The sequence below is a fragment of the Dermacentor albipictus genome, chromosome 1 (genome assembly GCF_038994185.2).
Source record: "Dermacentor albipictus isolate Rhodes 1998 colony chromosome 1, USDA_Dalb.pri_finalv2, whole genome shotgun sequence".
Lineage (NCBI taxonomy): Eukaryota > Metazoa > Arthropoda > Arachnida > Ixodida > Ixodidae > Dermacentor > Dermacentor albipictus.
Window position 1 is genome coordinate 283,449,411 of NC_091821.1, and position 15,458 is coordinate 283,464,868.

Consider the following 15,458-nt stretch of genomic DNA (forward strand, 5'->3'; position numbering starts at 1 on the left):
CCTTTGCCAAGATTGGAGTACGGCATGAATTCGGAGGTAGCTGGCCCATGCCGTCGTCCAACTTATTTACGCTGAGATCGTTGATGAAGTGAAGAACTGCTTCTCATCGAGAACGAGGAAAAGGGGTTTATTTACAGAAATTAACTCAGTCTAACATGACTGCTTGAGAAAAAGAGTATCAGTCCAACATGACTGCATGAGAGAAGTGACTCAGTCTAACATGACTGCTCAAGAGAAGTGTCCTCAGCATTCGCACAACCACAGTTTTTATACACTCGATCCGCCGGTCCTACGACGCGGCGACTGTTCGTTTACTCATCACCAACGCGCCGCTGCTCTGCAGAACAGTTTACGTACACAAAGGCAACCGCGCTCTGATGCCCGACGACGGCGTTGGCGGGTGCCGTTCCGGGAACTATCGTTGCCGCTCGAGGGTCGCTCGTTGTTCCGTGCCACTCCGAACCGTGAGAAGCACAAAAATACGTCGTTCCCGCGGCAGCTTGTCCATGCGTGTCAAATCAGCTCCGCGTTGGGGAACTCCGGAATCATTGTTCACGCACCGAACTAGTTCCGTCACAATGTCGAAGGGGCTGGAGGAAGGCGGCGGATTCCAACGCAAAGGCCGCTTCTTTGAACGCCTCCCAGCTGCAGCGACGGAGAGGGAGAGGTGCGCGTCTTGCACCCCTTGTCGTAATCGGGTGGCAAGGTGGCAATCTTGCTTAGCGGCTCGCCATTCTTAACAATACTGTTTCCAGTACAGTAGAGTAGGCGCCAGTAATTCTTTCGTTACTGAGATTCAATTCGATAATTGCAATTAATTATCTAACTCGAGAAGTACTGTCCTAATTTTGAAAGTGTCAATGGGGCATTTGTAGGCACCCCAAAATGACAACTAACTGCGTTGTTTAAGCGACGTACTAATTGTGTACAATTATTTCCGACTGGCAAAGAAATCTTACCAAGTATGAAAAATATCACTTGGGTGCCCTCCCACCCGTACCATAAAGCAGCGCCCTCAAATAAGCTCATTGAAAGCAAATGCCTTGCCTGTCGCAAACCCCAAGAGACAGCGCATAATCTTGATTATTGTACGGTAGCAGCAGCAAGAGCAGATTTCACGGCCTCGCAGCTGATCCTTCCTCTCATCTCTACGCCACACTTATTATCCATCTCTCAAGGCCCGCTGATCACATTGGTAATAAAAGCCCCTTGATAACGCGACCCAAGCGCTCCTCTGACCACGAACGAAATGCGAAAACTATGTAATAGGCATACAATGTTTCAAAATCCCGGCTTTGCTCACGTCGCATCGAAAGAATGCGCGCGAAGCTATATTTCGCGCGAGAAACTTGCTTCGGGACCAAAGCCAAATTAAAGTGCCCATTTTATTTTTCGTGAATGTGTATACGATCCACAAAAACAAGTTCATGTAAAAAAATAAAAGCGAAATAAACAGGCCGCGAAGCCACCAACGTGTAGAGAAAACGCAAAACCGATGCGTTCACGAAACCAATACCACTGCTATAAATGAGCCGAATTGGCAATCAGGATGGCTGCGCAAAATAAGTAAAAGAAAGGAAAAAAGGAAAGAAGAATAAAAGATCACGTTTCAGTGTGCCCTTATTATCTGTGAATCCGTAAGCTCCGTTGAACACCAGCCTAGAGGACATGTTCGACTATTTCTCCTTTTGTATTTGTATTTTGTATTTCTCCTTTTCCCCTCCTACGCAATACTGTGTCCGCTTTATCACATGGAGTTCTTGATCAGCTGCTCATCCTGCTTCGCTCTGGTCTTTCGGTTAAATTTGTGCGCACCGACGCCCCCGTGGCGGGTACGATATCAAAAGCAATGACGAACGTTCTGCCTCCTCTGCCGCTAAGGTTGGGGGCTGACCTCCAAGCCGCAAGTCGGTCTGCTGCGCCCGACCACTTAAACGCGACTCTGCCAAGGTCATCGAGCTACTCAGACGTCGACGACATGGATTCTGACGGCGGATATACCGAGGTCACAAGTCGTCGGTTGAAGAGGAAACTTCGTAGGGACATCAAGCGTGAGTGAGCTTAACTACAATAAGCCGCCCACACAGCAAGCGTACACCATCGCCTACGTCCCCGTCGCTGCTGCAGGCAACTTCAATTCCCTCAATAGGCAAACTCTCACTGCCTATCTCGAGAGGCTGGCTCTAGGTCAAATCATAGAAGTCCGAATTAATCCCAGAAGAAACATACTTACTGTTGATGTAACTTCACGAACCATTCTCGACTCTTTGAAAGCTGTAACTGAGCTAGGAAATATACTTGTCCGCTCATTCATCGTACATGGAGGGAGCACCACCGCCGGTGTTATCTACGATGTCGATACAGATATCCTTAACGACGATCTCCCAACGCTAATCTCCTCGACTGTCCATATTACAGATATACACCTTTGGGACAGTCGAGGTGCATAAAACTCATTTTTGAGGGAGAGACCTTACCAACACATGTAAAAGTGGGTTATGTGCGACATCCTGCCCGTCCATACATCCCTAGGCCCTTGCAGTGCCGTAAATGCCAGAAAATCGGGCATGTCAGTGCTGTGTGCGTGAACAAGATGACATGTCCGCGCTGTGGTGCTGATCCCGATGAGTTGACGTGTGCTGACTCTGACTTGAAGTGCCCTAACTCCGATGGGCCGCACGAGGGAACGTCGAAGGACTGTCCAAAATTAAGGACTGAAATGTCTGTGCTACGGAAAATGGTACGAGATCGATCTACACACAGAGAAGCGGCTACCAAGGTCCACCGCCACCAGAGGCGCTCACGTAATCGTAGAAGGAGATCAGCATGGACCAGAAGGAGATCAGCATCGACAACAGGACAACCTGTACTCCAGAAAAAGTCGTCGCGCGCTCCTGCTTGTCCTCTAACGGCAGAGCCACATTCAACCACGTCTACTCTTCTGAACACCAAGGACACTACTATATGGCCTTCCCTGCCATCTCGGAGTACAGAAGTGCAACCGGAACGCCAGCGTGAACATGAACCTTCATCGTCGGATGGGTAAATCAAGGCGATGCTGGCACAGATGATTCGTTCCTTGCGAATGCTGCTCATCGGAGTTCAGACGCCCGTTGCCAAGGCTGCGGTGCAAATTCTCGAGGCACTAGAACCAGTGCTTGCTGCTGTATAAAAGCTAGCAAACGCCAGGCATCATCAACTTCAAGGTTGTCACTACAGGAAAGGATAAGCGGTTCCGTAATATTCCAGTGGAACGCACGAGGTCTACGGGGTCGCCTGGGAGATTTTAAACAGAGAGTGCTCAAGCATCGGTTTCCAGTTATCGTAATATGCGAGCCGAATATGAGATCGCCATTTAGACTCACTGGATACCAACAATTCACGTCTAGGACAAATGGAAATACTAGCAAAGTTTTATTAGGTGTGCGATGTGACCTGACGTATTCGCTAAACCAAGTTCCGGTGCATAACAGCAACGACTACGTCTCTATAACACTGAAGCTAAAGCACCGGATAATCTCGATCATCGGTTGCTATATTTCTCCCAGAGGAAGATTTGACTCTGGACACCTAAAACTTGTTTTTGACTCTTGCCAAGGACCTCATATTACTGTAGGCGATTTCAACGCGCGCCACCATCTTTGGGGTAGTAGGATCACAAATATTCGAGGAAGACAACTTCTTAACTTCACAAGCAGCAATGATCTCACCATCCTGAACGACGGCTCACCTACATTTCTGCGTCGAACAACGTACAGCAGCTGTCTCGATTTAGCTATCGCTTCACGATGCCTTTCATCTTCTGCTGCCTGGTGCACAGATGCTGAAACGTATGGCAGTGATTACCTACCTACTTATGTACAACTGAGATGGTTTACAAGACTTCCAAGTTCTCATACGCGACGCACTGACTGGGATGCCTTTCAGAACAAGCTAGAAGAATCCTGCAACTCTATAATTTCACCTAAAGAGATTGAAGAGCACATTACAGCAGCAATGCACGCAACAACATGCATCATCCAAACATCAAATTCAAGAACATCCGTTGACGTTATACATGAAGAGCTGCGGGCTGTTCGTCGTCGCGCCGAGAGGAAATACAGGCGAACTAAATTGATATCAGACTTGACAACGTCACGCCGTGTGCAAAAGAAAATTCAAAGATACTTAGACAAGCTCGCAGACAACGTTGGAGGTCCTTTTGCACCAGCCTGGACCCAAGTAAACCGTTGTCCAAAATATGGCATGTTGTACGAGCACTACCATCTTCTCCACAACAGCTACGTCCCTTCCGAGCTTTGGCTATCATCCAGGCGCGCAGTAAGAAGGAAATCGCGGAAGATTTCTTCATACACCTCTCTGGATCTACAACATCGGTAGCTTCAGTGCTCAGGTGTGCTCCTCTAACAATGGACGATCGTCTCGCCCTCCCATTCACGCTACAAGAGCTACGTGCAGCGATTTCCTCTTGAAGACACTCACGTGCGCCTGGTCCTGATGGCATTACCTATTCTACCTTGCGCTATCTAGGCCCTCGAGCGACTGAAGAGCTTCTGGCTTTACACAATCTCTCTTAGTCCTCGGGAACTGTGGCTGCACACTGGAAGACAAGCAAAATCGTGGCATTATTGAAACTAGGCAAGACACCCCATGCTATGCTTTCCTACAGACCTGTGGCGCTTTCCAGTTGCATAGGTAAAACCATGGAACGCATGGTTTTGACGCGCCTGGAGTGGTTTTTGGAGAAGCGTAATATATATCCAGATGCAATGGCAGGTTTCCGAAAGGGCAGGTCGTCAATCGACAGCGTCATTGACCTAGTAACAACTGTTGAACATCAAAAATGTCGCCGTCGATTAACGGCTGCTATCTTTCTAGATATCAAGGGTGCTTTTGACAACGTTCTACATGATGTATTTTAAATGCCCTAGAAGAATGTGACGTCGGGGGACGTATGCATCAGTGGATAGCCAGCTATCTTCAAGGGAGAACAATATTCATGACAGCTCCAGACGGTGAAACAATGAACCACCCCGTCTATCGTGCAGTGCCTCAAGGAGGTGTATTGAGCCCAACTTTATTTAATATTGTTCTCATTGGACTGATCAAAGAACACGCAGGCACAGTCTCGGTCTCTGTGTACGCAGACGACATCTGTATATGGACCACGAGCTTAACGCGCTTGCAAGTGCAAACGAAGCTGCAACGCGTGGTGTCAATAACGTCGACATACCTAAACAGTCGCGGACTGGAGCTCTCACCGGAAAAAAGTGTAACCATGGCATTTACACGGAAGTCAATGGCCTGCTACCCCGTTATGATTAATGGGAAGATTATACCTTCAGTAACCCGCTACAAGTTTCTCGGAGTCACCATCGACCGTGACTTATTTTGGTCGAAGCACCTCTCTGGATTAAGAAGAAAGCTGGACAGCTTTACTCAGATCATTCGACATATTTCTGGAAAATCATGGGGGCCATCCAAGTCATCTCTTCTGCAGCTCTACCAGGCACTTTTTGTTGGCTACTTCCGCTACAGTGCGACTGTACTATCTCGGATTAGTACAACTGCTGTACGCACGCTTGAAAGTGCTCAGGCTCGCGCACTGTGAATTTGCCTAGGACTACCACGATGTGCGTCTACTTGGGGCACTATTGCATAGGCACGTGCGTGCCCAGCTCTAGTTTATCTGCAACATGAGCCATTGCGAGTGCATCTAAGGCTACTGACTAGACACAGGAATCATCCACTCACGAACATCACAAGCGTACGGTCTGTGTCCGCCTACTCAGAAGCCGTGTTGTCGCAGCAAGACTTAATGCCGTCGGACTTCGAACCGTATGACATACCCGAAGTTCCACTCTGGACGATGGCAAAGCCAACGGTGAGACTCTCAATCCCTGGAATAACGAAGAAGTCGAAAATGCCGCTTGCTGGTCTCAAGCATTTCGCGCTATCATACATTGCTTACATGTATGGACATTACGAACATGTTTTTGTAGATGGTTCCGTGACACAGACCTCTTCCGCGGTGGCCTACACGGTGCCAGGAATGGGGATCGCACAACGGTTCAAGATAGGACACAGGGCGTCGTCTACAGCAGCTGAGTTGACCGGAGTTAGAGAAGCAGTTCGCTGCATACTGCAACAGTCTCGAGAAGTGGACAGTGTTCTGTGATTCAAAACCAGCACTGAAACTGACCAGCAATTATACGAATGACAGAACCACATATAGTCCTCTGGTTTACGACATCATGTCTCTGTTTGCTGAGGCGTCTCATTCTGGGCACACCATCGTACTGCAGCAGATTCGTGGCCATTGTGGAATAGCTGGAAAGGAACAGGCTGACGCGGAAGCAAAAAAGGCACACACTGACGGAACCATTATAAAAATTCATTCTTCCCGGTATGACATTAACGCCTTGCTCCATACCTCCATTAAAACTTCTACGGCACGACATTGGGACAACCCCGAACATCGACAAGAGCACCTATATAGACTTAACGCTGGATTACAATTCCGGCTTCCACTTCGGTTGCGGAGAAGCCAGGAAACACTTATTCATCGATTACGGCTGGATGTGGCGTACGCCCACCGATACCGTCACAAGATTGGACAAGCAGGGGACCCTGAATGTAGCGTCTGTCACACTCTCGAGACAATAGCTCACGTACTTTGCGTGTGCCCTCAATATGCGGCCGAACGAAGAAAACTCAGATCTACTGTTGACAGCTTGGACTCCCGCCTCTTTTCAGAAGAAAAATTTTTGGGCGCGAGGAGGAGTGTTGACTGTCCCATCGGGCCATAAAAGCACTTTTGAACTTTTTAAGTGAGACTGGTTTAGACAATTGCCTCTAGAAGCTGTGAGACGTGTAGCCAGCGCGAAATGTGTTTGCGCAATAACTTTTTGTGCCAAGATTACTTTTTGTATGACCAAGATTACTCTTACGTGTATTGCGTCTCCAGTGCGCATCCGCATATTGGACAACGTGTATATAGTATTTCATTGTACCATAACATAAGCACCCACCACCTACATTTCCCTGTATTTCCCACTTCCCTTTCCCCAGTGAGGAGTAGCAGGCTAGAGACACGCTCTCCAGGCCGACCTCTCCTCCTTTCTCTTCATTAAAATCTACTCCTCCTCCTTATCACATCCTCACAGGTTTTCTTGATGACCGACACCGGAATTAAACGGTATACTTACTTTATCCTTGCCTTGAACTAATCTGACGTCCGTCTTGATCATGTAAGCACTATCTTTCACATAACCCCAAGGGAAGAAATCGAGCAGAGAGATCAGGTGACCTACCTGGCCAATTTACAGGCCGGTGCCTTCCAATCAATTGCGCATGAAAAGTCGCATCTAGCGAGCTTCGACCTCGGCTGCTGCTGTTTGCGGGTGCCCAATCTTGCTAATACCACAGAAGTGGAAGACGTGGCAGCGAGACTTCGCTGAGAAAGTCATCCACCACTCCTTCAAGTATTTCGTTCACGTAACCCTGTCCAATCAGTGGGTGATCGAATATGGAACCGTTTAGAGCACCGGCGCTCCATTCCGCTCCAGACATTGAACGACCACTGGCACTGGTGCCGAGAGCGCTTAACCCAGTGTGGATTGGAGTCACTCCAATAGCGTGCATTATGCGAATTTGCCTAGGCGTTTCTGCAAAAATTGGCTTCATCTGCGCACTTGATGTTACTCAAAAAAGTCCGGTCACCCATCGGCTTTTGTGAGGACCCAGTTCCACAAATCGAGACGATTCTACTGGTCCATATCTTCTAAGCATTGGTGCTGGTTAAGGTGGTACGGGTGAATGACCGTCACATAGAATCCTACAAACTGATGACGGAAATTGGTACCTGGGCGGCTACGCCCCGCACGCTAGCATCAGAGTTTGAGGCCATAAAAGCTAGAACACTCGTGCGTAGGCTAGGACTCTAAGATGGAGTCCTCCGCCGCTGTTTCTAGAAGCTGCCAATTTGTCGTAGATTTTCCTAATTTTGGATGATAGTCGATGCGTTTGGTCTACCGCCACACTTCCATGACTGATATACATGGGGCTTCTTTTGGGCTGCACCAATTTTTAAAATTAGAAAAGCATAAACCACGGTGACATTATGTTTACCATTCGAGTGTACGGATAGGCACCCTCTATATACCGAGAAATCTCCGTAATTACGTGCGTAATTGGCGAAGTTACGGTAATCAGCTTTATAATTATCAACAATAGATGGCTACAGCAAAGGAGTACTTTGGAGCTCATCCTCGACACTACCTATCCCAACGATTAAATTTTAATAGTGGATTTCGTGTGAGAGCTAACCGAACAATTAGTTCCCCTTGGCAGGCTCCTTGAAACCGAAACTGGCTGCAAAAAGAGCGCCTGTGTCGTCGAGTACTCATTTGCTGTAGCCACCTATTGTTAATTAGAAAGTTAATTACCGTAACTTCGCTAATTACACGTAATTGCAAAAATTGCTATGTATCTAGAGGCTGCCAATCCGTACACTCGAACGGTAAACATAACGTTACCGTTATTTGCATTTTTCATAAAAATTTGGTGCAGCTAAAAGAACACCCTGCATATATTTGCGGCCTTCCTCTTGCCATTTTCAGATCCCAGGGCAAGGATCATGTTTGCCTTCTGCTCATTAGAGAAAGACATGGGGACTGGGACGAATCAAAACGCGCCTTTAAAGCTTTGCACTTATGTCAATTCGCTTTTGTGGTGATAGGTTTTGTGGCAACAAAAAAAAAACATCCATGCCCTTTACCTACGGTAGGACAACGAACAGCTGTCGCAGCTTGTTTCCAACTTTCACCAAACGCGACGTGTTGCTTCGGCCGGGGTGCGGCAGTTAAGGCTCGATCACTACGTGTTTCTTTTCTTTATTCGCTTCTGGCTAACTCAGAGAGAGGGTCTGTTCGAGGGCGCTCGTTTATGATGCGGGTGGGAGCGCAGTCACGTGACATTCTCCATATTTCGCAGTACTTGTTTGTCAGTCGGAAATAAATTAGTGCGCAATTAGTACGTCGCTGAGAACATTGCAGTTAGGTGTTCCTTGGCTGTGGCTTCAAGTGCCTCATTGACACTTTGATGAAAAAGGATAGTACGTCTCGAGTTAGATAAATTTATTTATGTATTTATTTATTGTACCCTCAAGGCATACAAGCATTATAGAGGGGAGGGGGTCAATCATTCAACGTAAGTTCAGTTATTTGCACATACACAATCAAAAATTTCAAAAAATGGGAATGAATGTAATTTCTAATAACAAAAATTCACACTGTCATGCACGGCTTTTACAATGATTACGGCAAGAACATACCATTGCAACCGATTGAGACACTGAAAGATGAAGTTTCCAACCAACATAGAGAAGAAAAAAAATGTTGGAATGTGTTAAATTTCGCTGGAAAGAGCTTCACGAAAATGGTCACAGCTGCTAATGTTAACTAATGAGGCGGGAAGATTGTTCCAGTCGAGGCTGGTTTTGGGCAGGAAAGAGTGCGAGTATGTTGCAGTGTTTTGGTGAGGGACATGGACTTTATGGTTGTGATCAAGTCGAGATGAAACAAAATTAGGCGGTTTAATCAGACGGGTCCTAAGAACATGATTATGATGATAGATCTTATGAAACAATGCAAGTCGAGATAGTTTCCGTCTATTTGCAAGCGGGGCACTAATAAGTATCGATTTCATGTTAGTTACGCTGGAAGTTCGATGATAGTTACTTAGGATAAAACGTGCTGAGCGATTCTGCATTGCCTCCAAGTTATTGGTAAGAGTTGCAAGGCCAGGATCCCAGATTGACGATGCATATTCGAGATTAGATCGGACATAAGTGATATACAACTGTCGCTTGAGTGATGAAGGTGCGAGAGAGAAGCTTCTTTTCAGGTAACCAAGCATGCGATTGGCCTTTGATGTTACGTGCTCGATGTGGTACTTCCATGAAAGGTCATTAGTAATATGTACAGTAATAATTACAATCTAATTAAATCTCAGTAACAAGAAAATTCCTGGCAGTTCTCCACTGTACTTCGAGTGACACATTGTTCTTTCGTTCTTTAATCTTTGTGCATGATAGGTAATTGGGACACCCTGTATATATTTATGACTTTAGTATGGAACTGACGATGTTTGCATCTCTAATAAATGTTGAAATTTATTAGAAATGTTTTATTCATAAGTCATTAGCATTGCTTACTGAAAAAGAAGCAATACTGAGATACAGAACATTCACGTGCATTTCACATGCCATTGATAAAAGACTCTGCCGAAGGTGTCACTGAAGTCTATAGGTTTTTTCATGGTCAAAAAATCACGCAAGGCAATTTGAAGCATCGTGAACATACAGCAACAAATTCATTCTCTAGGCTTAGGCTATCCATAGCTTGAGAAATCATTTTATTCGGCTGCCTCCACCTATTTTAAAAATATAGTAAGCTTTGTCCTGTGTGTCTATTTAGATATATTGTATATGTGCATGCTGTTTACAGTGTAAATTTAAAACAATGTTGAAGTAAGAAAATACGGATGAGGCTGCCGCCGCTAGTGCTTCTAATGCGCTTATCCTTCTATTGTCAGGATTTGCAGAAATAAAGCGAAAATATGAATGAAAAGCCGTGCAAGTCCGCGGCAACAATGATGCCGTAAGCTATTAGCCCCAGTAAAATTTCAAGTAAAAAGGTCGAGGTAAGTCAAAAGAAATCTCAAATGATGTGGGTGACAAAGCTCTGGTAATGGCACTTTAGCTGTGTTCGTATGGGGGGGGGGGGCTGCTTCGGCATCGCCCGGGGGGGGGGCAGCCATATCCCGGAAAACTCCGGAGGGGGCTCGGGCCCCGGAGCCACCCCGTGGTCAACGCCTATGCCAGCACATACAGCATATGGCGCACGGCGACGATTTTGTTGCCCTTAGACTTTATACAGAATATAACGGTGACGGCGACAGCAGAAATGCGCCTGGAGTGTCTATTTAATTTCTATCGCAAAAAAAAATTGTGTTCTGTCTCGGTGACACCCGGTATTCGCCTGATGAAGGGTAGCCGAAACACACACACACACGCACACACACGCACGCACACACACACGCACGCACACGCACATACACACATTACGCATTGTTTTAAGAGCGCTGCTTGGTCGAGTTGGTAATTCATAAAGCTTAAAAGACGTCTTGTTGGGCGAGTTGGTCACAATTCATCTTGGGTACTATGCGCGAAAACACACATGACACAAGGAAGGGGACAGGACAGAGCGCCACTTACAACTGCTTTTATTCGGAGGCACACCACGCCTTAGACGCAAGAACCACAATCACATCAAGATTGATATGGAAGCGAACTTAATAATATTTCTTTTATAATATAATAATAATATAATCCGCCGTGGAAAAATCGTGCCCTCACAAGATACAGCTTAGCTTCCAGACCCAAATGACCAGGCTGTCCCGATTGTGATGACAGTCGCTGAAAGCCTGCTACAAAAAATGAAGAGTGCGGCTGTGAGAGCTGGGGACGATCCCCGTCAAGATGAGGTAGTGAGGCCTGTGGTGGTGCCCTATGTACACAAGATGGCCCACAATTTAAAGAAGGTTACTAGCAGGCACGGGGTGCCGCTTGTGTTTCCAGCCCCCCAAAAGCTAGGAAGCCTTTGTTCTCGTATCGAAAGAATACGAGACGATAAAAATGGATGCGGCACCAAGCATGCGCGACCGTTTATGAAGTGCACCGAAGGTGTCGTGTACGAAATCTCCCTCTCATGCGGCCGCTCCTACATAGGGCAAACTGGGCGCTGCGTTAACGAACGAATTAGGGAACATGAAAGAAATGTAGAGCAAGATAAAGAAGGGCCAAACATTCCCAAGCACATTAAGTCCTGCCCGTCACGCTCTTGTTAGCCATGTTTTGAAGGGGCGCAAATTCTGGCAAAAAGTAAACATCAAAAAGCTCAGGAAGTAATTGAAGCTTTCTTTATCGGAAAGAAAGGAAGCATGTGCGTCAGTGACCCGTCAATATGTTTATATATGGCTGAAAAGAAACATTTACGCAGTTCGCTTCCATATCAATCTTGATGCGATTGTGGTCCTTGCGCCTAAGGCGGGTATGTAAGTGTGTGGTGTGCCTCCGAATAAAAGCAGTTGGAAGTGGCACTCTGTCCCGTCTCCTTCCTTGTGTCGTGTGTGTTTGCGCGCCCATAGTACCCAAGATGGTAATTCATAGTTTGTAAACAATACAGGCTGCGCATTGAATCGCAGTATGCACTACACAGAACCGGGATGCGCTCGCTGTTGTGGTTCAAGATACCGTTCCGCAATCCTATTTCCTGGTGTTGCCGGCAGCACAGGCAACGTAATGGCGCGTAGCGAGGCGCGCCAGAGAGGACGGGCATGCCCAGTTGTCGTCTTTACGACGGCTATTCTCACTGGGTTCGGGCTCACACGTGAAATTGCAAGCGCACGCCTGGCTGCGCTGCCTTGCTTACCGGCAACGGTTGTATCTGTCGGTTGAACAGCGACGTCGATGTTGTTGGGGTTGCCGTTATGTTGCCGCCGCTGGCAAGAGCCGTCGCAGCCATGGTTGGCGAGTGCTCTGCACGCGCAGACATATCGCACATATCCGTAATCCCGGGGATGCAGGTAGCGGGCTGCTTTATATTTCATACCTGGTGGCGAGGTTTACCAATCCAGCGGCGACAATCAACGCACTGAGGATGATCCCGATGAGAGCAAAGACCAAAAGCAGTGCGGCAACGTAGTCGTTACGGCGCAGTAGGTCGGAAAACCGGTAGCCTGCGAGAGAGTTCATCAACAAGAGAAATCGGTCCTTTGTGCCTCTAACCAATGACAATTTGGCAGCATGGTGTGACGTACTTCGTCACGTTGTTGGGAGAGCGGCGGCACGGTTTTCACATGTATTGCTTCGTGAGCACCAAGTTTTGCCCTCACAATAATAAATAAAACAGCGTCGACATGACAGATGTGCTGTTGCCTCGGCATACGCGACTCGTCAGGGGGACATACTGAGATTTTTGGCCAGCTGTGTGCCTTGCGCGTATGTTCTAGCGTTTAGAACGTTCTCTCTGTAGGCATATTGAAAAGCAATAAACAGCCGCTGTATGCATGCTTCAAAGTCAATACATAATGACACGCTGCATTCTGTAAGGGCATCGTTGAAAAATAGTGAAACCCTTAGGATTCATTGGCTTTAATAGCAATCTTAAAATAGTCAATACATCCAGCAATCAAGAGAGCCATGCAGAGCTCCAAAAATTCTACATACAGTAAAAATCCCCGGTAGCACACCAACAATGGGACGAACTTATCGGAATATTGGCAGAAATTACTGCGGTTACTGATCGTACAATGGGATTCTCAATAGCACTACCACGGCGGATCCATGACCCCGATACAGCAAATTAGTCTGGCCAAGGATGATGGCCCGGTGATGGCCTACCAACATCGGGCGAGGGCTGCTAGAGTATTGTTCAGTCATTATTGGCATTATTACTTCTTCGCGTGGCAGGCCATTGTTGGTGTGCAGTCAGATATATTGACTCGATATGTCCCCGCCCTCTTGGTGTGGCTGTGACTGTGCACTGCGCACACGGCAGTCGGGGTTTCATTCTGCAAATGTACATCATCTAGCGTCTTAATAAAACTTTTTATTCTTTTAATGGTGTTTCATTAACACTTTTGAGTACTTAAATTCGCTGCAGAAGTAGACGTTTGATGTGACCCATGTCTTCCGAAAAACATTCAAAATGTGAAGATGTCCAGCGAGGACAGCAGCACTTAAAGAGTGTGGACCAGTTAGCTGTGGGTGCCGAATGCGGCTCGTGTATGTGCTTTAGACGAGGAATTTGCGCTGGGATGTATTTTCTAGAACAAGACTGTACAGGCTTCTCGAAAGTTCTGCAAACAGCTTGTTTTTGTCGCCACCACGGATGGGTGATCCCGCAAGCGAGCTTCAAAAGGAATCCTGCGCTTTGTTCTCTTATCCGCTTGCTCGCAGATGAGAACTGCATAGAATAGGCACTAACCTTATGATACCACACTTGAATAGCATAAAGCACAAATAAGACACAAATCAGAAACAAATGTCTGCATTTTTGCATTCATTTCAATTGTCAATTTATAGATGCCTAGCAGCGTCGTCCAAATTTTCATTAGGCAGTCACTTGTCGCAAAACTCCTGCCAGCAAATATGATTAACTCTTCTTCTGGCCTCAAAAGGAAAAACGCAAACAATCTCAATGGCAAATGACAATGGATCATATTCACTGCTTTTGTTTTGAACTTTTTTTTACTGCGACAAAAATTATATGGACATTCCAGACAAATTTCCATCGTCGACGTCGACGTTGGCGTCACCAGGACATCACGTATAAAGGTACGATCAGATCACGGCGGCACGCCATATTCTGTAGGTGCGAGGGAAAGCTTGCAAGTGTCAGCCGAGATGAACGATGGTTTGGTGTGACGATGTCTTGTCGTGCGCGCAAGGGAAGGAGGCGCGTCGTCCTTTCGCTCGCGCAGGGGCTGCAGAGAAGCACGCGTTTGAACTCCGGCTGCACACGTCCTCTCTTGGATGCAATCAGCGGTGGGTTCGAAGGCTAGCCTACCCGAGATATCTGATGGCGTCGTGTGCACTGTGATCTCGCGCGCCTAGTGGTGGACTGGGCGGGAAAGGCCAAGCAGGCCCAGGGCCTTACTTGAGCCCTAACCCTCAGCCACGTCCCTCTCTACCCTTCCCCCTTTCAATAAAGTTTATCGCCACCACCACCACCTAGTTCGCGTCGAAGCGAAAGGCAGCACAAAGGGGAATCAGCCATCGCGGCTGGCACTATTCATCATGCTAGCGGTCTGAAAGCGAGTGTCTGTGGTCATCGAGTGATATATAATCACGTTTGCCTGTGAGCACGTGACACAGTGCTTGTTATTTTCGCTGGTGAGTGAATGTTCGCGGCAGCTCGTACGGCGGATAAAACTACTAACCTTAGCCCGTATAACTGTGTAATAAGCTGTTGTATGTCTAATATCCATCTGTGTATAATATCTATCTGTGCTATCTGTCTAACTGTCTAATAACCTGCGGGGAACCTGCAACGTCTTTAGGACGTCGCAGAACACACTGTGAACATTGCTGAAGGGGTTGCGCTGGATTACGAAAATTATCCATTAATACAGGCATGACCAGAGACATGACTTCTGATGAGCTGATCATCTTATTTAATTGAGCAGGATAGACAAAGGCGCCGGGAAGTAGATGTACGACTCTCAGAGCTCCCTCATTATTTAAATGTGAAGTTGATTGCCACTACGACTACTAAAATGTCACAAATACCATCACCGACGATGCCACATATCCATAGATTACTGTAGTTCCAAACAGGCCAGCAAGCCACTCTCTCAAAGGTAAAATCAAAGGTAAACTTCCCGACGAGAAT

General features: G+C 46.9%; 1 protein-coding gene across 1 annotated transcript in view; it reads right to left on the bottom strand.

Moving 5' to 3' along the window:
- Nucleotides 1–15,458, bottom strand: part of LOC139057120 (uncharacterized) — a 192,907-nt gene that overhangs the window by 77,833 nt on the left and 99,616 nt on the right. The window contains exons 2-3 of the mRNA XM_070534893.1: nucleotides 12,675–12,801; nucleotides 12,495–12,601 (exon numbers count right to left, since the gene is read on the bottom strand). Coding sequence (XP_070390994.1) covers nucleotides 12,495–12,601; nucleotides 12,675–12,801 — 234 coding nt within the window. The remainder of the gene's footprint in view (nucleotides 1–12,494; nucleotides 12,602–12,674; nucleotides 12,802–15,458) is intronic.